The 23,399-nt window shown below is 33.9% G+C and overlaps 1 protein-coding gene across 3 annotated transcripts in view; it reads left to right on the forward strand.

Annotated features, from left to right (window-relative positions):
* Mybl1 (MYB proto-oncogene like 1) overlaps nucleotides 1-22,441 on the forward strand; it is a 36,456-nt gene extending 14,015 nt beyond the window's left edge. The window contains exons 5-16 of one of the 3 annotated variants that reach the window (XM_028769491.1): nucleotides 1,733-1,953; nucleotides 3,670-3,844; nucleotides 6,333-6,404; nucleotides 7,541-7,645; nucleotides 11,055-11,288; nucleotides 12,375-12,743; nucleotides 15,010-15,152; nucleotides 15,771-15,885; nucleotides 16,976-17,092; nucleotides 17,319-17,423; nucleotides 17,905-18,084; nucleotides 19,857-22,441. In XM_028769491.1, the coding sequence (XP_028625324.1) occupies nucleotides 1,733-1,953; nucleotides 3,670-3,844; nucleotides 6,333-6,404; nucleotides 7,541-7,645; nucleotides 11,055-11,288; nucleotides 12,375-12,743; nucleotides 15,010-15,152; nucleotides 15,771-15,885; nucleotides 16,976-17,092; nucleotides 17,319-17,423; nucleotides 17,905-18,084; nucleotides 19,857-19,985 (1,965 nt within the window). In that variant the 3' untranslated portion in view covers nucleotides 19,986-22,441. The remainder of the gene's footprint in view (nucleotides 1-1,732; nucleotides 1,954-3,669; nucleotides 3,845-6,332; nucleotides 6,405-7,540; nucleotides 7,646-11,054; nucleotides 11,289-12,374; nucleotides 12,744-15,009; nucleotides 15,153-15,770; nucleotides 15,886-16,975; nucleotides 17,093-17,318; nucleotides 17,424-17,904; nucleotides 18,085-19,856) is intronic. The other 2 variants (XM_028769499.1, XM_028769508.1) reach the window with 2 other exon arrangements.
* Nucleotides 22,442-23,399: the final 958 nt, after the last annotated feature.

A 23,399-nucleotide genomic window follows, 5' to 3' on the forward strand; every position in this document is an offset into this window, starting at 1 on the left:
CCCCCGGCAAAAAGTAGTTGAAGAATAGAAGCATATGCTCTTTACTAGGAATTGTTTTTTAATTCAAATCCTTAGCTTGCCTGTTGCTAATATGCCCGTGGAATTAGAATATCCTTATACTCATAAGAGCAAACAAACAAAAGTTATATCATGTAGCTCAGGACTGATCTGACTTTTCTTAATGGGCCATGGTAAGTTTTGAAATACGTGATCCAGGGCTGGTAAAGAGGACAGTTGTCCTCTGTCTTCTACACAGTCAGTCACTGTGGTTTGTATATGTCTATGCTCATACTTACAAATCATAAACATGCAAATAATAATAAATAAAAATGATTAAGTAAAATACAATGTGAGATCTTTTAAAAATATTTAATAGCTGGATCTGGTGCATTGTCTATAATTCTAGCTACTTAGTAGGTCTAGATGGGGCATTCATTACAAGTTTAAGGCCTACCTGGGAAACTTAGACCCTGTTTAAAAATAGAAATTAAAAAAAAGGATGGGAATATAATTCATGGTAGAACACATGTTAAACAAACCTAGTACTGGGATAAAAGGAAAAACCAAAAAGCAATATCCAAAGCTGTACATTTAACCTTTAAATGTCTTATTTTTAAAAATATGACAAGTAGACACATTTCCTGAAGATAATGATATGTGTTAAATTTAATTAATCTACCAATATAGAATGAGTATGATTCTTTGTGATTCATATGATGTTTGACTATAGATCAGAATAGCAGTGAAGTAAGTGGGCCGAGGAGATGATCTGTTCTTTAAATTTTAGTTAAACTCCCAATGGAGGAGTTGAAGAGAAGACTGAAGGGGCTGAAGGGGCTTGTGGCTCTTTTGGAAGAGCAACAATACCAACCAACCAGAGCTCCTAGGGTCTAAACCACTAGCCTGGGAGCACACTTGGAGGGACCCATAGCTCTAGCTGTATATGTAGTGGAACATGGCCTTGTCAGGCATTGATAGGAGAGGAGTTCCTTGGTCCCTTGAAGGCTGGATGCCCCAGTGTGGGGGAATTCCAGGGTGTGGAGGAGGGTGTGGGTGGATGGGTGGGGGCACACCCTCATAGAAACAGCAGGAGGGGGGAGGGGATAAGGGGTTTCTGGGGGGGATGGGGAAAGGGGATAACATCTGAAATGTAAATAAAATAATCCAATAAAAAATTTAGTTAAACTAAAAGCAAACAAAATATAGGACAAATGTACAAACTATTTTTTCAGCTTGATAAAAGGAAATTATAGATCTTTTCTGCTTCCAATGGATTTATTTGGCTTTTTGCTGAAGCCCCTCTCCTCCCTCTCCTTCTCCCTCTTTCTTACAGATGTAAGAGTAGAAAAGACAAATCTCAAAAAAAATTTGTAGTTACTTCAAATTAAAATTGTATGAAAATAGTTTAACTTATCAGTAATTAGCCTCTTGAATTTTTTGATGCACTGGGAATTGATTTTCGAACTTTCTGAGTACTGAAGGATAGCTATTATTAACATTACCGTTTGTGAATTATAGTTGTAGCTGAAATTTAATGCATTTATTTTAAAAGGAATTCTTAATTTGGAGTTTTTTCTCTTTTTGTTGTTGCTGAGGTGCTTCAGATCAAACCCAGGACCTTGAAACTGGGGAAAAAAAAATGTTCCGTAACAATCTCAACCTTGACATGCTTGAGTTACATTTTAAAATTCTTTCACAGTAATGGTTTTCAACCTTTGATTTTGCTTCTTAGGTTATTGAATTAGTTCAGAAATATGGACCCAAAAGGTGGTCTTTAATTGCAAAACATTTAAAAGGAAGAATAGGCAAACAGTGCAGAGAAAGATGGCACAATCACCTGAACCCCGAAGTAAAGAAGTCTTCTTGGACAGAAGAAGAAGACAGGATCATATATGAAGCACACAAGCGGCTGGGAAACCGTTGGGCCGAGATTGCTAAGTTACTTCCTGGAAGGTGCTTACATAAGTTTCTGTGCTTCAACATGACCTTTACTACCTTACTATTGATATTTTCTTTTCTTTTCTCCCCCCCCCCCCACAGGAGAGGGTTTATTTAGGGAGGGGAGTGGGAGAGAGGAGCGGGAAGATGTTGAGTGAAGAGGAAGAGTTGAATATATTTTCAAGTATCCCCTTTCTTTTATTTGTAATTCAAGTTTAGACTGCATAGTATGAACAATCATTTGGGTACATTTGTAATTTTGTGGTAAAAAAAATATTAATTTGTATAATAAAATGCGAAACCTTTAAGTTATGTAAACATTTCATCTATGCCACAAGTCATGTTTATGTATTATTGCCAGTAAGGCCGAACCTTGTAGAAGCTGGTGAAGTGAAATCTAAATTAGAGCTCTCTGTTACATACTGTGTACAAGGCTAGGGGATGCAAACACACTGATTGATTGAAGTAAATTCTAGTGAATGTATGTTATGGAAATTTAGTTCTTAATTATGGTATACTTTAAGCTGTGGGAGTAGAATATAAAAGTCTATGTAACTGAAGTGTAGTATTTTCCTCAGAGGCAGTGATGTGCTCCATTGTACTGTTCAGATACTTTCCGACAGTCACTAGGACTACAGATCTTATCCTAGGCAGTTTCATATCTCACTTAGAATGTATATCGTCATGGTTCATAGCTGTAATCTCTATGTAGTACTTCATAGTAATGTACTTCATACATTCTTCTTAGTCTTTGTATACTTTAGAAATATGTAAAGGAAACAGTAATGTCTTTGCTTCATAGGAAATTAAGATGCAGTATTATATTTTCTTTTGTCCAGGTTACTATCCCTGGGCTGTGAACTTCTGATATATTCAGTATTTTATGCACCTTTTTACTCTGTGTAGAACCTAGCTTAGTGCTTTAACAGAGTGGGTTTCTAGTAAGTGTATATTTTATGCAGAATGGAATTTATACTACAAATAGCTCTAAGTTTGTCTTTATAAAAAGAACCTTGGATAAAAAAGGAGTTGGATGAACTCATTTTCTAAAAATATAATATTAATACTTGAAATCTGTAATTTGTATTTTTTCCTTTTTTTCTTTCGTTCTTTTCTTAATGGAATTGAGGATTGAACTCAGTGCCTCACTCATGATAGACCACTAGACAAGCATTTTACCCCTGAGCTATATCTCTAGCTTGTTTTTGTTTGTTTTTTTGATAGTTTTTTTTCCTTTCGTGTTGCAAAGCTTTTGTACTTGGTATCCCTTTTCCCCAGAGGCCCTTTCTTCTGTTTTTGTTTTTGAGACAGGCTCTTACTGTGTTGTCTAGCCTAGCCTTGAATTCCCTCATCTGCTACCTTCAGGCTGATAATCCTACACCTGCCTTTTTTCCTGTTCTTGTACTTCATCTCCTCTTTGAGATCTCATGGCTTCACTGTCAAGTCACTAGAGGTCTTCCTGGGCCCCCTAACCAGACTTACACCATATACTCACTTCTCATCCTCCTAGTTTTCCACACTGCAATGATAATCTTATTTATTTCTTTGTTTTTGGTCTTTCTTCTTCATTGCCATACTTATAGTGAGAATTTAACCTCTGTGACACCAGGGACCTTCTAAATACTCAATTTTACCAGTTGTAAAAATATGTCTTATATATTTTGTGCAAGTTAGTGCTAAAATTTGTAGAATTCCTTTCCCTTTTTAAAATTATGTGCTTTCATTTCTTAGGACTGATAATTCTATCAAAAATCATTGGAATTCTACTATGAGAAGAAAAGTAGAGCAGGAGGGCTACTTACAAGATGGAATAAAGTCAGAGCGATCTTCATCAAAACTTCAACACAAACCTTGTGCGACTATGGACCATTTGCAAACCCAGAATCAGTTTTACATTCCTGTTCAGGCACATATTTTTAATATCTTTATTATTTAATAACAATTTCTTTAGTTGGTATATGGGAGCTATTGTTTTTTTGTTGTTGTTGTTTTTTGTTTTTTTGTTTTTTGGACAGGTAAAATTTGTTTTGGGGAGTGACACAGATAGACATTTAAATTTCTAAACTGAAAAAGTAAGCCATAATCTTGACAAATATTTTAGTACAAATTTCACTTAAAAGTTTCCTTGTGTATGTGATTTTCACGGTGAGAAATGTAGTTGTACATGTAGCAGTACTCTAATTCATTGCAGTTATGGTTCAGTGGACATACAGATGTGCTTTAACATTTATGTAGTTTCTCCTCAAACATTGTTCTGTGTAATTGCAGTATTGTCTATCTCACAGGTGTGTACAGAACAGTGTAAAGGAGAAATAGTAAGACCATTTGAACATTCCTTTGGGGAACAGTAAATAGTTGATCTTTGATCTTGTTCCATTTTGCTCTTTACTTAAGTGATTTAACTTTCATTTAGACAGATTCATTAGAGGTTACCCAAGTTCAAACTCAGGTAGCTCTCTCTTGTCCCTTACAACATGCATTTACCCTCCTGTAAGAAATTTGTTTAGTAATCTTCATAAGACTTACTTTCCCCGATCTGTATATGTATTTATAATAAACAGTTTTTAGTTCTTTTCACATAAAATGTAAAAGACTGTTAGGACCGAGTAGTATCTCACAAAAGATAGACTTGCTCACAGTGTTAAAAAGTCTGCTTCCTAAGCCTCAGGTGTTATTTCATTTTACTTTTTATGAACATTACTAAGTTTTTAAAGACTTACTTTTAAAAGAAACACTTAAAGTAGTGACATCTTAATTTATAGATAGGAAAACATGGGATGATAGTATAGTTGTTAACTGCTGACACTTGACCTTAAGGATTTTAATGTTTTGTTTTTTAGCATGTTTTCTTTAGGGTCTTAGATTTCAGTATTGTAAACAACAAGGTTTTGCTTCTGTCTTAGAAAAATTATCATTTAAAAATTTTTTGACCTTCAGAAAGATAATTTTAAAAATTACTTATTGCCAAGGGGGTGTTTGACAATCTCAACCAAAATATGTTGAAGATAATAGGGATATTGTTTAAAATACTAAGAATTGTTTCCCATTTAATAATTTCAAAAGCTTTATATATTTAAATTTTAAACTATTAAGAAGATAATTCTAATTTTTCTTATGAAGTGTGACATGAAGAAAAAAATATGTTGGTTTGAAATACTATGGCAGATTTTCATTGAAAAATTTGAGAAAAATAAGTTTCTAATCTATTGGAGCTGCTAAGTTGAGTGATAAGTTGTCCTAGTTGACTGTTGTCAAAGCTAACTCCTAGCTTCGCGCTCAGATGCAATGATTCTGCATTAGATGATGATTTAGGCCATTATAGAAAGTTGAGAGATTATACTTATTTGTATTTGATTGCCAGATTATTTTTTACAAACATCTCATTTATTTAGTGCCTCTAAATTAAAATCAACCTTACAATTTTTATTACCAGGATTTTAGAAATGAGGCAGTGATGCTTAGTGCATTGTCAGAGTGTCTGTTAAGACTACATACATGACTCTGACTAGTTTCTACCTGAGTAACATAAAAAGCCCTCTTCTTTTTTTTTTTTTAGAGATTGATATTAAATAGTGATAAGAGTATGAACACAATTTAATATCTTCCATAGGCAGTAGGGCAACCCTCAAAAACTGACTTTTAAAAATATATGGTATGTGATGTTGGTAACAGATGGATTAGAAGGCAGATAATAATAGATATAATAGGATCAGAAATTTGAGACCAGCCTCAGCTATATAGTTAGCTCCAGGTTGCTTGGACTTCAGACCAAAAAACCCTGTCTCATGAAATCGAAAGGCAAAAATGCAAATTTAAAATGTAGGTTATTTCCTACACTTATAGTTTTATCAGTAGATTCTAAAGACAGGTGATACAATTATTAAATAAAAAACTATTGTAGTTATGAATTTTCAAAGTTGCTAGGCAATAGCCAGTCTCCAGGTTTTTGTTTGGTTTTGTTGTTGGTTTTTTTGTTTTGTTTTGTTTTGTTTTACTGAGACAGGATCTCACCATCTAGCCTTGAGATTTTGCTGAGGTCTGTCTGCCTCTGCCTCTTGAGCATTAAAAGCATGTGCCACCCTTCCCAGTGTTCCACTATATATTTTTTAAAGATTTATTTATTTTATGTATATGAGTATACTTGTAGTTGTCTTCAGACACACCAGAAGAGGGCATCAGATCCCATTACAGATGGTTGTGAGCCACCATGTGGTTGCTGGGAATTGAACTCAGGACCTCTGGAAGAGCAGTCAGTGCTCTTAACCACTGAGCCATCTCTCCATCCCCCAACCAGAGTTCCACTTTTTAATGGACATTTTATCACAAGCTTTCTTGGCATCAGATTTTTAAAAATTGTACAACCTCTAACAGTAATACTTTACTTCTTTTTTTAGATCCCTGGTTATCAATATGTGTCACCTGATGGCAATTGTGTGGAACATGTTCAGACATCTGCCTTTATTCAGGTAAGTGTAATTTGTAACAGAACCACAAAGGAAGATAGGCATCATGTGTTGCTTACCTGTAATCCCAGTTTTTGAGCTGAGGCAGGAGGATTGCCATAGTTCAAGACAAACAGAGCTACGCAGCAAGTATCAGGCCAGCTAGGGCTACAGAATATAAAGCAAAACCAACAAAAGTCAAACAACTGAAATGAAAAACAGTGGAATCCTGGTGATATGTACAGACCTGTGATCCCGGCACTTGGGAAGATAGGGCAGAAAGATGCTGTGCCCTCCCTCCACTAAAAAAAAGCAAAGCATTTGACTTAGTTTTAGAAGTTGAATAGTACTCATTTCCTTATCTATTAAACTAGGATAAAGAACATTGCTGAGGTTTTTTGTGTGTATTTTGGTTTTTTAATTTTTTTTTTACTTTAAATATTATACAACTAAAGGAAAATGTATAAATGAATTTGAAAAATAAAAACCATAGAAGTATGAGGTGGTTAGCAGCATCAGTGTGGCAATATATTTTTTGGCCCCCCCCCGCCCCCCCCCCCCCCGCCTCCATGTTGTTCATTTGTAACAGTATTATGTAGCCCAGGCTGGCCTTGTAGTTGATATGTAGCCAAGCCAATGATACTCCTGAACTTCTAGTCCTCCTATTTGTACCTTCCTAGTGTTGAGATTACAGGTGTGTGCCACCATGCCGAATGGTTTTAGGTGATGCTGGAGACTTGCCCAGGGCTTGCATACTAGACAAATTATTAACTGAACTATATCATCACCCCTGTTGTTTGTCTTTTTTCTTTGTTGAGATAGGGTGCTACCATGAAGCCCAAGGATAGCTTTAACCCTCTTTTCTTTCTGTTTCCAGAGTGAGGGAATGGCAAGTGTGCACTACCTGAAATAATTCAATAAATCAAATCATAATTTTTACTTATTCACCCAATTTTTTTTTTTACAAAGTTGAAAATATTTACAAGAACCCTTTTAGATTCCAGAGTAATTGTTGATTCAGTAGCATTAAGAGGTTAGCGACATTTGGATTTAGTAGTATTAAGCTTTTTTATAGACTGCATAGAAGAAAATCAAACTGAAAACACTATTTTAAAGCAGTTGTGATGGTGCTTGTTTTTCTTTTGTTCATCTTATTTTAGCAACCCTTTGTTGATGAAGATCCTGATAAAGAAAAAAAAATCAAGGAGCTCGAGTTGCTTCTCATGTCAGCTGAGAGTGAAGTCAGAAGAAAGAGGCTTCCATCTGTAAGAGACGAGTGATATGTGTGCATTAGGTTATTGGAGTCCCTCACACGGGTGCTTTCCTACTTTTCATTAGCTGTGGAGCATTTTCCCATTTAATTTGCAGTTTTGTTGTTGCTTGATTATGACTTACTTCCAGCATGTTTTACGTTGTTCTGTATTAGGATACTTTTGTTTTTTCTAAAAAGAATGTTTCTTAAGTAAAATCTTTAATTTGTATTTTTGTGAAACTTGTATGTGTGTTATATTAGGCTTTTAAAACTTGATATTACATATAATGATGGATTAAATTGAAAAACTTGTAAAATAAATATAGGTATAGAGAGATAAGCTCTAAATTATTTTTATTTTCTTTGAAAAATTATCTTTCACTCTATATAGGATATGAATCAATAACAGCAGAAGGGAACATTTGGTTTTTATACTCTCTAAAGAACTTTTTCAAAAGTAGAAGGTTGATATGGCAGCCTTTGATTTAGTTAGTCAGAATAACTAGGAATGTTAAAATAAATGATATAGTTTCTAGTAGAATTAAATAGGTTATGCTAGATGGATTAGAGAAAAAAGTGTACATTTTTCTTATGAGAATTTCATAAGTTTAAACTGATATCTGGAGTCTTATCTTTAGAGATGAGATTTCTTAGACTGAGCCTACAGTTCAGTTGCAGAACATTTGTCTAGTATACATTTCAGCTTGGGTTTAGTCTTAGCACTGAGAAAAGTTGCTTTTCCCTTTCTTGACTTGAGACTTAATGAGAGGACAAAATGTTGAGAGTTATGGGAACTCAGATAACATCACTTTGAGAGAATAAGCTGACATCTTCAATTAGTATCATGAAACAACTTACATTATCTTATATGATTTAAGAGGGTTTAAATGATATTATTATAGGTGAGATTTTACTATAGGAAAGGCAGTTTTTGCTTTGAAACTATAACCCATCAGTAAATAGTAAGACTGCAAATGTGCATATTTTAATGATAATTTTAGCTTTGTTAAAGAAATGACAAATAGTCCTTATTTATAGATGACTATGTCATATTTAAGCCATTTTGGAAATTTTTGGATTGGGATATAGCTCAGTAGTAGGAGGCTTTTCCTCTGTTTGAGGCCTTGGGCTTTGTCCCAAGTGCTTCAAAAACAAAAAAACAAAACAACAACAACAAAATCATGTTTTTTAAAATTAAAAATGTTAATTTTTCATTTTATTTTGTGTGTATGGGTGTTTTGTCTGTATACTTGTGTACTGCATATATAAGGTGCCTGAAGAGGCCAGAAGAAGGTCTCCGATCCCCTGAAACTGCCATGTGGGTGCTGGGAATCAAACCAAGGCAGGCCCTTTGGAAGTGTAGCCAGTGTTCTTAAGTGATGAGCCATCTTTCCAGTTCAATTTGGTTTTTTAAAAAAAATAATTGTATTGGGGACATGGTAGGAGGGAGGGTATGGGGGGATACAGAAGGAGAATAGCAGGTGGAAATGATCAAGGTACATTGTGTACATGTATGAAGTTATCGAAGAATAAATATTTTAAAACTAATAATAGTACCTTAGCTCAGGATTCAGCATACCTGTCTCATTTAATAACAAAAACATTCTAGCTCAAGTAGTTCACATTTTGTATTAAAAGGGAGAAATTTGCTGACTTCTCTTAAAAACTTGCTGTCAAAGTGTGGCTAAATGGACTATATTAAATTCTAAGGGAAAGTGACTTCATACAAATTTATTTATTTTTTTAAAACAGATGTATGATAATAGCTATTATTTTTACTGAATTCTATTATTGTACTTAGCTATTTCATGTGTATTCTTGGTAATTCTCGTATTAATTAATTAGTTAAAGTAGATGGAATTCATTAGAGATTAAGATTAGGTCTGTATATTTGCAATGCTATGGTTTTCTGTTGGGTCCAGTAGCTTCCCTCTTTGTTTGTTTATTTAATGTGTATGGGTGTTTGCCCTTGATGTATGTGTGTACACCATATGTGTGCAGTGCCCTTGGAGGTCAGAAGAGAGTGGAAGATCTTGGAAACTGGAAGTATAGATGGTTTTGAGCTCAACATGTGGATGCTGTGAACTGAACTTTTATCCTCTGGAACAGCAGCAGATACTCTTGTCCACAGAGCCATCTCTCCAGTCCAAACAATAGAAACCATTTATTGAGTGATTTCTTTAAAATGGGCAGTATATTCTTTTTTTTTGTATTGTTTTGTTTTTTGTTTTGTTTTTTGTTGTTTTTTGCGAGACAGGGTTTCTCTGTATAGCCCTACCTGTCCTGGAACTCACTCTGTAGACCAGGCTGGCCTCAAACTCAGAAATCCGCCTGCCTCTGCCTCCCAAGTGCTGGGATTAAAGGCGTGCGCCACCACCACCCGGCAAGGGCCGTATATTCTTGAGAATATTGTTGCTACTAGCTATATTTAATTTAAAATATAATTTAATATTCTTCACGTGTACCAGCCTTATTTTGCACATATGACTGCTGGCTCCCATACTGATTTGCTAAAGATAAAGAATACTTTCATATTTTAGAAAGTTCTATTGAATAATGCTATACACATTACAAGTTATCTTATCTTCGTGAGTCTTCAAGATCTCATTATTATAAGAGCAGAAAACGAGGCTTCCAAGATAAGTAAAATGTCTTGGGCATATTTCTAAAGAGAGAAAGAAAAGTAGTATAGCCCCTGATATCAGAATATTTAATCTACAGTGAGAACAGAGATGAAGAATAGAATATGGTAAGGCGAAATAAGTCATTTAGTTTTATAAGAATTGAGGAGACGTATGTACTTTAGATTCACAGTTGTGATATGTTCTTGGAAGAAGTCCTATTTGAATTTAGTCTTGAAACTCAGGATATATTAGCAAGATAGATGAATTAGGGCAATATTGTAAATAGAAGAGATGAATGTATATTTTCAGTCACATGGCATACTTGTTAATAGTTAAACTGTCCTAAATCAAGATTAGCACTTTTTGTGGATGGTGGGTTAGGTACTGTTCTAGATAAGGATAAGGAAAACAAGAGTATGTAAAGAGGCTGTCCAGAGTGAAGGAGCATCATTCATCAGGGAGTTAAAAATGCCATAGCTTCTCATAGAAGGAGAGTTGTGAGTGGGATTGTGGAACGAAGTTTGTAAAGAAAACAAGGCCAGGTTTTAGGTCTTTGGTATGTTAAGTGCTAATTTTGTTGACAGTGACTTTATAGCTAAAATTTATTTAAGAAACAGAAATCTAGCCAAGGTATGAAATTTAGTGGAAACAAATTATATAAGAAAGGCTGTATTTGGGTACTATATATTTTTAGCTAAAACAATATGAAGTATGGTTTTGAAACTTTTCATTTAAAATCTAAATTCATGCCTACATTGAGAATAGCAAGTAATACTCAAATTTCTTTTGTACTTTTAGCAACCTGGAAGCTTTTCTAGCTGGTCTGGTAGTTTCCTCATGGATGATAGTATGTCTAACACACTGAATAATCTTGAGGAACACACTACTGAGTTTTATAGCATGGATGAAAATCAGACTGTTTCTGCTCAGCAGAATTCACCCACAAAGTTTCTAGCTGTAGAAGCAAATGCTGTGCTGTCTTCTCTACAGACCATCCCAGAATTTGCAGAAACTCTAGAACTTATTGAGTCGGTAAGTTTGAAATTATGAAATTAATTATATAATCTCGTGTAGAAGCTTAGTTGATATTTAATAAACATTTACCAACTTAAATGTTAAGCATTGGCTAATTTTGATCTCTTTTGTAGAGATTTTTGGCAAAAAAATTAAAGGTTTAAGTTCTTAAGTATGTATCTTAGAAATACCTTTTAAAGTTAAAAAAATTCATTGGTTAACTAGATGGATTACAGAAATATATTAGAATGTCTGAAACTAGAGAAACTATAAAAAGGAAAATTAAAATCCCCTATACATTTAGACTTGATCATTTGATGTATACAAATACACATATACAACTCATTTTTATCTTTTACTCAAATCATGAGCTTGTTTTTTGTTTCTCAGTATACATATAATTTTTGAGCAAGGTCTAACTGTATATCCCTGTTTGACCTGAAACTTGCTATGAGACCAGGCTGGCTTTGAATTTATAGAAATCTGTCTTCTGTTTCCTGAGTGCTGGGATTAAAGTATGTGCCACCATGCCTGGATCTTAAATATATTTTTTTAAACATGAATTTTAGATGCTTTATAGTATTCCATCATATGACTAAAAGGCAGTTTATTTACTCAATGTATCATTGTAATTGTGTGTTCAGAGAGTAGATTTTCAGTATCACCAATAATAAGTAATACTAGTAGATGGCTTTGTGTTGAATCATGACAATTATGCTCTTGGCTGATTTGAATTTCTAATTCAAAGTATATGTTCTATACATATTGCCAAAAGGTTATGTAGAGTTTCATGGTATTTTCCTGTTAAGTAGAATGGTTTTATGATAAATTATTTTTTTAATAGTAGTCCAAAATAATCTTCTCTTTTTATGTAAAATATTCTGACAGAAAGTTTCAGCTACTGTGTTAGATGAAACATCTTGGTAGTATAAAAAATTGTAATATTTTCTTCTAAGGTGGTCATGCTTAATTAAAGAAAGATGTTTAGACAAAGCTTGTCTTTACTGGTTAAAAATGAGTAAATAATTTGTTAAAAATTATTATCATGTATTCAGATCATAACTGTTACAGCTTAACTTTAGTTAAGAATTCCTTTTTTTGTAGGATCCTGTAGCATGGAGTGATGTTACCAGTTTTGATCTTTCTGATGCTGCTGCTTCTCCTGTCAAGTCTACTCCAGTTAAATTAATGAGGATTCAACATAATGAAGGAGCCATGGAATGTCAATTTAACGTCAGTCTTGTCCTTGAAGGGAAAAAGAACAGTTGTAATGGTGGAGACACTGAAGCTATTCCTTTAACATCCCCAAATGTCGTCAAGTTTAGCACTCCACCAACCATCCTCAGAAAAAAGAAGAGAATACGAGTGGGTCAGTCTGCAGGCAGTGAGCTTGGTGATGGGTCACTCAGCGAAGGCAGTAATGCAGCACTAAAACACACACCAGTGAAAACACTACCATTTTCTCCTTCTCAGGTACTAGTGCTTTATGTTTGCCAGTGTTGACAAGCTTGTCAACACTGGCACTTGTTATATTCCAGGTTGTGTGTCTCTTTTCTTAAAGCATCTCCCGTTAATCTTCTTTCAAATGACATTGGAAGCCAAAGGGAATAATTAGATCTTTAGTATCTTTAAAAGCAATTGGCTGTTTTGTTAACACAAAAATAGATACGTTTCAATGTATGCATATGAATGGTAAACGCAGAAGTATCTCACAAAGGGTAGTATTTACATCATAGAACCATAGAATTTCAAGAGTTAAAGGGAAGTTTTCTTTGTCATATAGTCCTATTTCTTGATAAGATTGAGGAAACTGGCCCCTAAAAAGCTAAAAAGTAAAATGATTTATTTGCTCAAAGGTCTCTAATGCAGAGCAGAGACTAAGATCCAGCTCTTAGATTCTCTTAGATGTATTCTTGACATGGTATAAAGAGACCTTATGTGTGTGTGTGTATATATATATATATCTCAACTTATATTTTCATTTACATGTTAATTTTCCTCTTTGACATTCTTTGGAAGAAATGTAGACAACAGTTTACTCTAAGAATCTCATATTTTGATGTCCAAGACCACCGACTTTACTCTTAATGATGTTCCAAGGAGCATATGTACACATTCAAATTATTTTTTTATTGGGCACTTGTTATATTCCAGGTTGTGTGTCTCTTTTCTTAAAGCATCTCCCGTTAATCTTCTTTCAAATGACATTGGAAGCCAAAGGGAATAAATTTTGAAATGCAGCAACTACTGTTTGCTAAAAGTGTTTTGATTATCTTAATTTCTTTCCTGTTACTGCAATAAAATATTCTGGCAAACAGTGTAAGGAGGGACAGGTGACAGTATTGTGGAAGTCACAGTGGTAGAATTTGAGATAGCTGCTCACGTCAATATCTAGAGCCAGAAGAAAGCTATGAATGCATGTACAAATGCATGCTGCTGTTGTCGCTCAGCTTTGTTTCTGAGACCATTCAGAATTTACTACTTGGGGAATGGTTCCTCCACTTTTAGGCTGGGTTTTGCCATCTCTCTTAACCCAACTAAGGGCCTCACAGGCTTGCACAAGCCCATTTCCCAGGTGATTCTAGGTTTTGTCAAGTTGACAGCATTAATCATCACACAGATGTTAAAAAGTTTTTTGAGAGAAGTAGGCAGGTTAATGGTCAAATATGGAAAATTCTGGAATATTATTGGAGGTATGTTTTAAGGTTGGGAAGATAAGTAGGCTATGGTAGTACATAGCTACTGTGATCTGAAAATGTTTGAGGTAACACAATCTGTATGGTCTACAACGTGAATGGTATGTTTATCCTTCCTCTAGCTCTCAAAGTTCAGAATTATCCCAGGAAAGATGAGGTTTTCCATTTCCAGAGCTTTATATGTTAGTAATTTTTTACTGAAGTCAATTCTATGCTAAAAAGCAAATTGATGGTACTTATATCCCATGACATTTGGACTTTATCCTGTGAAAGAGTTTGATATTTAATTTTGGGTGAGACAATTCAAATATTAGGAGACAGGAGTGATAGAGCTTGAATAGATTGCACTTATAAGTGGCACTCTTTAAGAGGCAGTTTCCACTTCCTCATATTACTACCGAGAGCCTGCTAGCTACAAAAGTAACTTAGGATTTTATAGTAGTATGAAAGAAGTTAAGTCTCAGTTAGTACATTGTATAATTTAGAAAGTGAACTCATGTACTGTCTGCTTAAAGTATTTGTGCTGTCTTCTAGACAGGCAAGTTTGCCTGGCAGTTAACTTTCAATAAATAAGCAAAGCAATGTCTCTACAGGTGCACATATCATGCCCAGTCTGTTATTCTCTTCTGAGTTCAAGATACTCTCAGAGAACAATACACTTGACATTATTCACAGTTAATTTTTTCAGTTATACTCTTGTATAGGACTGGGAGATATTTGTTGTAACGACTATATATAATTTCTGTAGATCTGTACTTGATGGTATACTGTCTTAAATTTTTGTGCTGTTATAAAGCATGACCATTTCTAAGTCAGTGTTTCTTAAATGTTTATTATGTGCTAATCTGTTCAAAGTACTGGGAGGCAGCAGAGAACAAAACAGAAATTTCTTGCTTTTATGAAGCTTAATTTCCAAGAAATAGAACGTAAATGTAATATTACTGACAATCTTTTCTTAAAACAATAGTGAAGTCTTAGCAGTTTGATATTTGTACAGGAACTTTGATGTTATGAAAATTGTCTGAATTCTCTTCCTCATTTAGTTTTTTAACACATGTCCTGGAAATGAACAACTTAATATAGAAAACCCTTCCTTTACATCAACCCCAATTTGTGGGCAGAAAGTTCTCATTACAACTCCTCTTCAGAAGGAAGCAACCCCCAAAGATCAGAAAGAAAATGTAGGGTAAGTCTGTATTAAATAATTATGTGCCTGGCGGTGGTGGTGCTCGCCTTTAATCCCAGCACTTGGGAGGCAGAGGCAGGTGGATTTCTGAGTTCAAGGCCAGCCTGGTCTACAGAGTGAGTTCCAGGACAGCCAGGGCTACACAGAGAAACCCTGTCTCAAAAATCCAAAAAAATAAAAATAAAAAATAAATAAATAAAATAAATAATAATAATTATGTTAGGGAAAACAGGAAGCATGTCAGAATTATGTCAGCATTTTATTCAAATGAATGGTGTATCCATAATCTTTAGGTCTACAGGACTTGGAAGTTTGTTATTGTTTTAAAGTCACATTCTCTTGTTCTCTGTAGAATACTGGAAACTGGCAAAATTTAGCATAAAAATTTTATTGCAGGTAAAATATTCTTAGTAGTTTTTTCTAAGTCATTTTTTTCCTTCTTTAAAATTATTTGAGTATAAACTACTTTAGGCAACCATATTTTAGATAGCTCTGTGATGCATTAAAAAGCATATATCTATATAAAAATGTAGCTTATGCTTTTATATGGCATTGCTTTTGTTAACATATATGAACTCACATTGTGACAATAATACAAATATCTGAATGGTTGACTAGGTTTAGAACACCTACTATTAGAAGATCTATATTGGGTACCACACCAAGAACTCCTACTCCTTTTAAGAATGCACTTGCTGCTCAGGAAAAGAAATATGGGCCTCTTAAAATTGTGGTATGTATACTTTTTATTTTTAAGCACTTTCCTAGTTTTAATTAAAAAAAAAAAACTGGTTTTTACCATTTTGAATTTTTAGTATTAAAACATTCATTGAAACGGAATCATTTTATTTCTTAATTTATGAATATGAATTTGTGTTAATCTTCCTTGGCCTTTAAATAACTCTTTGCTTGGTTTGTTTTAAATTTTTATGTTCTCATGTTAGCTAGAAGAAAACAATTGTTAGTGACATGCTTAATGTTAAAACATGTATGTAGTAGCTTACTAGTTTTACCACAGTAGAATTAATATTTTAATATATCTAATCTCTTAAATAATGCAGCTTAGGAAACTAATGGGTCAGGGAATCTTCTTGAAGTTCAGTTTTTTCTTCTATGTACAGTTATTAAGTATGCCCCAGTTTATTTATTTTTTTATTTTTATGTTTTATTATGAGGCTGAGACAACGCAAATACAGGGGCTTGTCTCTAGTTTCAATGTAGTGAGTGCTTAGTTGTTACTTATATCATTCTTGTAGCTATGGTAATAATAGTTTACAAATTAATACATATGTGAAATATTTTAGTTATTTGTGTTCTCATAAATATTGTTACCTTTAAAATATCTCAGAAAAGCACAGAACATTCTAGACATGCAAATTTTTGTAAGTTTATTAGAAATAAAAATGCAACTTAAAATTGCTTTCTTCAATAGTGTCTTAAATTTCATTCTAGTTTTAGTAATTTTAGTGGGTGGATTCATTAATATTTTTCAGTAATTATCTTTGCTATAAACTGATTAATAATTTAAATATCTATAGCAAGTAGGAGATCATTTTGTTAATATTGGAAAAGTACAAAAGTTTAAAAAAAATAAATAACCAACTCTTATTATAATTGTGGGTGTGTGCATGCCAGAATGCTCCTGAAAAGACTAGGGAACAGTTTTGGGGAATTAATTCTCTCTTTCCATCATGGACTCTAGGAATATAACTTAGGTTGTCAGGCTTGGTGTCTTACCAGGCCAAAAGACTGGTTTTTATATACAGAAGGGTGCCGGGGGATTTCTGGCAATTGTCTTTTAAAACCTTTTAAAAATAATTTAGTCCCAGCCACTTGCCTTTTTGGAAGAAGACATTCGAGAAGTTTTAAAAGAAGAAACTGGCACAGATATATTCCTCAAAGAGGAAGATGAACCTGCTTACAAAAGCTGCAAACAAGAGGTAATCTTGAGTATTGTGTATGCATTTATTTTTAGAGTTAGTTAGAGACGGGTTTTTATGTAATTTTGGCTGCCCTTAAACTTACAAACCTCCTGCCTCCACTTTCTGAGAACAGTGATTGCAGATGTGCTTTTCCATGCCAGCTCTTTCAGTATTACTGTTAATGAATGCTTATCATGTCCAAGAGACTTGGCTATAATGTTTCCTTGTAAATTATTTTTCTTAGCACTCTGCATCTGTGAAGAAAGTCAGAAAATCACTAGCCTTAGAGAGCTGGGACAAAGAAGAACCAGGCACTCAGCTACTAACTGAAGACATTTCAGACATGCAGGTTTGTAAAGAATTCATACATGTTTTTAAATGGCTGTCTTAAGTCATGGTTGTTTGCATTTCGTATGGATTGCTTGGCCAGATCGTTTAAAAGAGTGTCACAGAAAATTTAGGATTATTTTGCCTAGTTTAGAGAGAATCTATTATCTATGAAGAATATATTATTTTTTAAGCTTGTTTTATTTTGAAAGAAGTTAGCTTTTTGTATGATGTCAAAAAATGGAAGTTCACAAAGCTTTAAGTTTTAGTATTTTATGAAATTACCAAATATTACTATAGCACTAGAAATTTATTTTATGTAATCACCAAGATATTACTACAGAACTAGACAATTTATTTTATGTAGTTAGTGAGATGTTATAATAGCGCCAAATGCTTCCTATTCCTAAGAGGAAAGTGAACAGGATTCCCATTATCACTTACTCAGTAGTTTCTTGTCTTGGTTTTGAATTAGTTATTTTCCTCTTTCTTTTTTCTCTTAGTCAGAAAATATTCTTACAACATCTTTATTAATGATACCATTATTGGAAATACATGACAATAGGTGCAACTTGACTCCTGAAAAACAAGATATAAATTCAGCCAACAAAACATATACACTTACTAAAAAGAGACCAAACCCTAACACTTGTAAAGCTGTCAAATTGGAAAAGAGTCTTCAGGTATGGATTCATAAGTTTCTTTAGTGATTTTTATTATTGTTTAGTCAATAATCACTTTAAACTTACTGATCACAAGTTATAATCTTTCTTTTAAAGTTTAAATTGACAAGTACAATAAAAAATGATTATTTTCTCACTAAAAGCAGGTTTGGGTTTGAGAGAGACTCATTTGTCACTGCACATATCATCTATACAATTGGAATTGTAGCCAGAGATTTTTTGGCTATTTTGTTTGTTTTGTTTTGTTTTGTTTTTTTTGCTCATGTTTTGTTGTTTTGAGACAGCATCTCACCTTACTATTTAGCTGGACTTGAGTTCATAGTCCTGCATCTTCTGCTTCCTAAATCCTGGTGTACAGACTTTTGACACCATGCCTGGTTCTTTGGTGATTCCCTAAATGTGTGTGAGTGTGTGTGTGTGTGTGTGTGTGTGTGTGTGTGTGTGTGTGTGCGTGTGTAGATATTTAAATCTACTTCTGGTACTTCTTCACCTGTAAAATAAAAATACATAGCCATATTTGTTCTTCTGAAATGGTAAGTACATGATTTTGTTTATATAATGGCTCCTGATAAACTCTGTGGATTAAAGCTATAAAATAAAAAATCTCCCTCTGTTCCTGTGTGGCCAGTAAATAGATGAAAATGGAGGCTGGGGAAATTCTTATTCTGTTATTTTAGGAATTTGCCCAGAGAGGAAGATTAGAAAAGAAGATTTCTTCTTTATGCTACACTGTCTGCATTGTACATTCCCTGACATCCAAGCATTCCTTGAAAACATCTTTGAGCAGTCAGATATAGTAGCTACTTGTTTGTCTTGAGCTATGGCTCTCAGAGAGTGACATAATACATGCCCTTAGTTGTTTAAAATGTTTTTAATTCCCAGTGTTTAATTAACTTAGAGCTTCTTGGGACAGTTCTTTATATAGTAGTAGCTCTTACATATTAATATAGTAACCTTTATCCTTTGATAAGGAAGAAAACAAAGAGGGTGCACTCCTGGTTCACATTTGACATTACATTTTCCTTTAAGTCTCATTCATATATTCTCTCTCTCTCTCTCTCTCTCTCTCTCTCTCTCTCTCTGTACTGGGGTCCAACCCTGGGCTCCCACATAGTAGACAAATATTCTACCAATGAGCTATTACTATGTGGGGAGTTGTTGGTAACAAAACTATTATTCTGTCATTATAGGCCAGTGAACAATATATATAATTATAGTAATTGCACAAAATTAATCATAAATATTTTAGTATGTATTTAAAAATATAGCATCTTATTTTAAGAGATACAATGTTATCAAAACATTTTAAAGCAATTGCTTATAAAATTCCTAGGCAAAACAATTGATTTTTAAAAGTCTAGTTGTATGGATTGGCAATATGGCTTAGTGGATAAATGCTTGCTGCCAATCCTGATGACCTGCGTTTGCTTCTGCATCCCACATGGTAGAATGAAAGAACTAACTCTTGAAAGTTGTCCTTTGACTTCCACATATGTTGTGTGCCATAATACTCACACATACACACACACTCTAATTATGGCTTTTTGTTTGTTTGTTTGTTTGAGACAGGGTTTCTCTGTTTAGCCCTGGCTGTCCTGGAACTCACTCTGTAGACCAGGCTGGCCTCAAACTCAGAAATCCACCTGCCTCTGCCTCCCAAGTGCTGGGATTAAAGGCGTGCGCCACCACCGCCTGGCCACACTCTAATTATGAACTGTTTTGGGTATTTAATTTTACTAATTTTCACATCACTATTGATATTTTCTTCATAGTCAAATTGTGAATGGGAAACAGTGGTATATGGGAAGACAGAAGACCAGCTTATCATGACTGAACAAGCAAGAAGATACCTGAGTACTTACACAGCGAGCAGCAGCACATCGAGAGCTCTAATACTCTAACTGCTACTAAAGCTGAGGAAATGCCCTACCTACCCCTTTACTGTATTTTATGCTAAATTAGGTTGCAATGAAATTTGTCTCAATTAATTCTTTTAAAGGTTTTAATACATCCCTAAAATGGTTCGCGGTTTTTTTCTATACTGAACAGGCAAAAAGCTAATAAGCCACTTAAAGTAAGGGGTAGGCAAATTTATTATTTATATTTTTAAGAAATGAGAGTTTTAAAATTTGTTTTTAAAGAACAAAATGGAGAAATAAGGATGTTCATGGGTATTCCAAAGTAAATTCTCACATAATTTCTCTACAGGATATATGTCGCTACTTTCTCAAGACTGTAGTCTGTTTTAAACAAGTATGTGTGACCTCTGAAAGTCTATATTTAGGAAGCACAGAGGCTTTATGAAGTACTTTTGCATGTGTGCTGATTTACTTAGACTACCATTTATAAAGAAACACAGTGGGAAGGAGTCTCAAGGAAGCTAGAAGTTGCACTACTAATTTTGGTATTTTCAGAAACAATGAAATTAACTACAGTGTTAAGGATATTTATTTGTGCATAGTACTAAAAAAGCATGGAAGATGGGCTTTTTCTTACTAGTAAAGAGTCAGTATTTCTTCGTAAGTCTCAGAAGAGCTGAGGATTTTGTTGAATGTATTGTACAGTATGTAGGAGCAAGAAAACTTTGTAAATTGGAAAGATGTCTGTTTTTATAACTTATTTTCATTTTTAAAGCTTAAATGTAGATATTTATATATACAGGGTGTCTAGAAGCCAGTGTTGTTTCTTGCCATTACAGCTAACATAGTAAAGAATAACTTTGACTTTCAAGTATGAAATAGTTAAGTTATAGCTGCAAAGAATAACAATATCTATACTGTATGTCACATCTACCTAAATATTGCACTATATCCTTTAAATCATGTTGGTTATAAAGTAGTTCTAAAATGTACTAAATAATAATTTAATATTTTCTTTTTAAATTATATTGGAGGGTCATATAAATTAATCTGGTGATTTGTATATGTGTTTGAAATTTTCATTTTGTTTAAAAAACAATATGGTACTTTGCTCCCTAAAACAGTCTGCACTTAGAAGTTTATTGTATTTACTCAATGTTCAGAAGTAGAAAATATTATCTTTTATTTATACAAATATTTTGTCCTTTTATAAATGTTTTGTGTTCCCAGGTTACAACAGTTGCTTCAGTTGCCTGTTTAGGTGTTTGCACTTATTTTATCTCTTTTTGAAAGAATGTCTTTGCTTATGTGGTAGAGATTTTATGTAATTTTTTGAGATGTATAATGGTGTGCTGTCAACCTAAACACTGACAGGCAAATAGAATTGTACACTGTAGTTTGAATTATTTATAATTGACACACTCTCTCCCTCTCCACTCCTGAAGTATGCTGCTATAGAAAGTAGCAGAATCGGCTTGCTGCTATGAGAGATGGAAAGAGCGACCACCACTTGCACTGTGTGAAAAGATAAGCAAATGATGGCAAGTTCTCAAGTTAACTAATGGATTCAACTATTCCCAAGCAGGTTCTTACAAAGACCAAAACACCACTATGCCTCAAAACCAAACCAGACAGCTTAAGATTTTTAAAACTCTATTTATCTGTTAATAGAAATGGGACTACTGAATATTTTAATTCCTAGTTCAACAGTAGACCTAAAGGGTTTTAAGCTTTAAATCCAATTGCTAGTTTTTGCATATTGTATGTTAGTGAGAAGTAAAGAATATGTGTGGTGGTATTAAGATTATGCCTTCTTGATAACAAATAGGTAAAACAATTTGAATCTTCTTAGCATGTTAAATATGTTTATTTTTTCTAATTAATGAACTTCTCACAGAAATTTTGCTTTGTAAAACCAATGATTGTGGAAAAAAATCATACTATATCATTTCAGTTACTTTGGGGTAATAATAGCACATAATTCCTTTTTTAAAAAAATGTAGCCTTTGGCTGCATTGGATATAATAATCTCCAGTTGCCAAAGTAAAATATCTCAGACACGCTACATATTTTAAAACATAATTTTTCTTGAGCATTAAGTTAGCACAAATGTTAGTATATTGTATATAAGCCTGGGCTTATGGGACATAGTACATATTTGGGTTGGTATTGGTTGAATCCTCCAGTTAACTGCTTTGTTGCTTTTTGCAAGATTTGTAATCATAAACATGTTAGGCATCTAAAGTCATCTTTTTTTACGTTCACTTACATTCTTCAGTTTTCTGAAGATGCCAGACATACAGGTAGCAGCCATATGTGCATGGAAACTGACTTCACACATACCAATACTGCATTTTGTTGTAAAGTTTTCACATTAATACAGCAATTACACTGATTAAATTGAGTTTTTTAATATATGAAAAAACTTTGCATTGTAAGAGAATCTTGCAGACAATGTTGAAATTTATTAACATCCAAATAAAAGCATCTGTGTACAAGCTGGCTTGCTGTTGCTCATTTCACTTTGGCTCTGTGTAATGGATTTGATTGAACCCTTAAGCCTTGAGTCCAACATTGAGTTCTTATAACTCCCTTTAGAGGCAATTTCATATGTTAATAAATGTGGCCATCAACCTTCATGCAGAAACATTTTCAACTTTTAAATACCTCCATGTAACTTTTATTAACATTGGAAATAGTATATTCAAAGAAGATTCCTTTTCCCCAACCTGGACCTGCCCCCTTTTCTGTGGTATTTCTAAATGGAACGGCTTTGCCTTTGTTCATTCACTGAATCATCTGAGCTACATCAACCCCCATGTGAAATCTGTCATAAAGACTGTGCATACAGCCACTTTTATCTATTTATTTGAATTATTGTACATTCCTTTGAGCTTTGTTCTGTAGAGATAGCAAGAAACTGCCCTGGCATTAGAGTGTTATCTGGGAAGGGCCAAGGGGCCACGACTTAGGTTTTGGAAACAGTGCGTTACCTTGGTGAGTTCATTACCATTATTTAGTTCTTGTAGGTTTAGCAATTTGTTGAAATTAAGTCGCTGAAAATGAGTTTACCTCTCAGTAGAAGGCTTACATAATTTTTTAAGACTTGGTATATTGAAACCAGGATTCTGTTTGTTTGTATGTAAAAGGACTGCAGAGGACTAGGTCCATTCTCACCTTAGATGTAAACAGAAGGAAATAATAACCACAATTAGATGTGACCAAATGTCTAGTGTTGTCTGATAATAATGATTCTTATTTATGTTCAACTTGGGGCTGATTTCCACACTTCATTTTAATTCTTCCAGTGACTTGGCTCTCCCAAGAACATCTATATACACTACTTTTTTCATGCCTGTGTTTGCAATGTTACCTTTTTTTTTATACTGTCTCTAAAATGTTATTGTCAGCCATGTAGCACAGGCCAATGAAGCATTTCCTGAGTGCTTCATAAAA

The sequence above is a fragment of the Grammomys surdaster genome, unplaced genomic scaffold (assembly GCF_004785775.1).
Source record: "Grammomys surdaster isolate TR1022 unplaced genomic scaffold, NIH_TR_1.0 64, whole genome shotgun sequence".
Taxonomy (NCBI): domain Eukaryota; kingdom Metazoa; phylum Chordata; class Mammalia; order Rodentia; family Muridae; genus Grammomys; species Grammomys surdaster.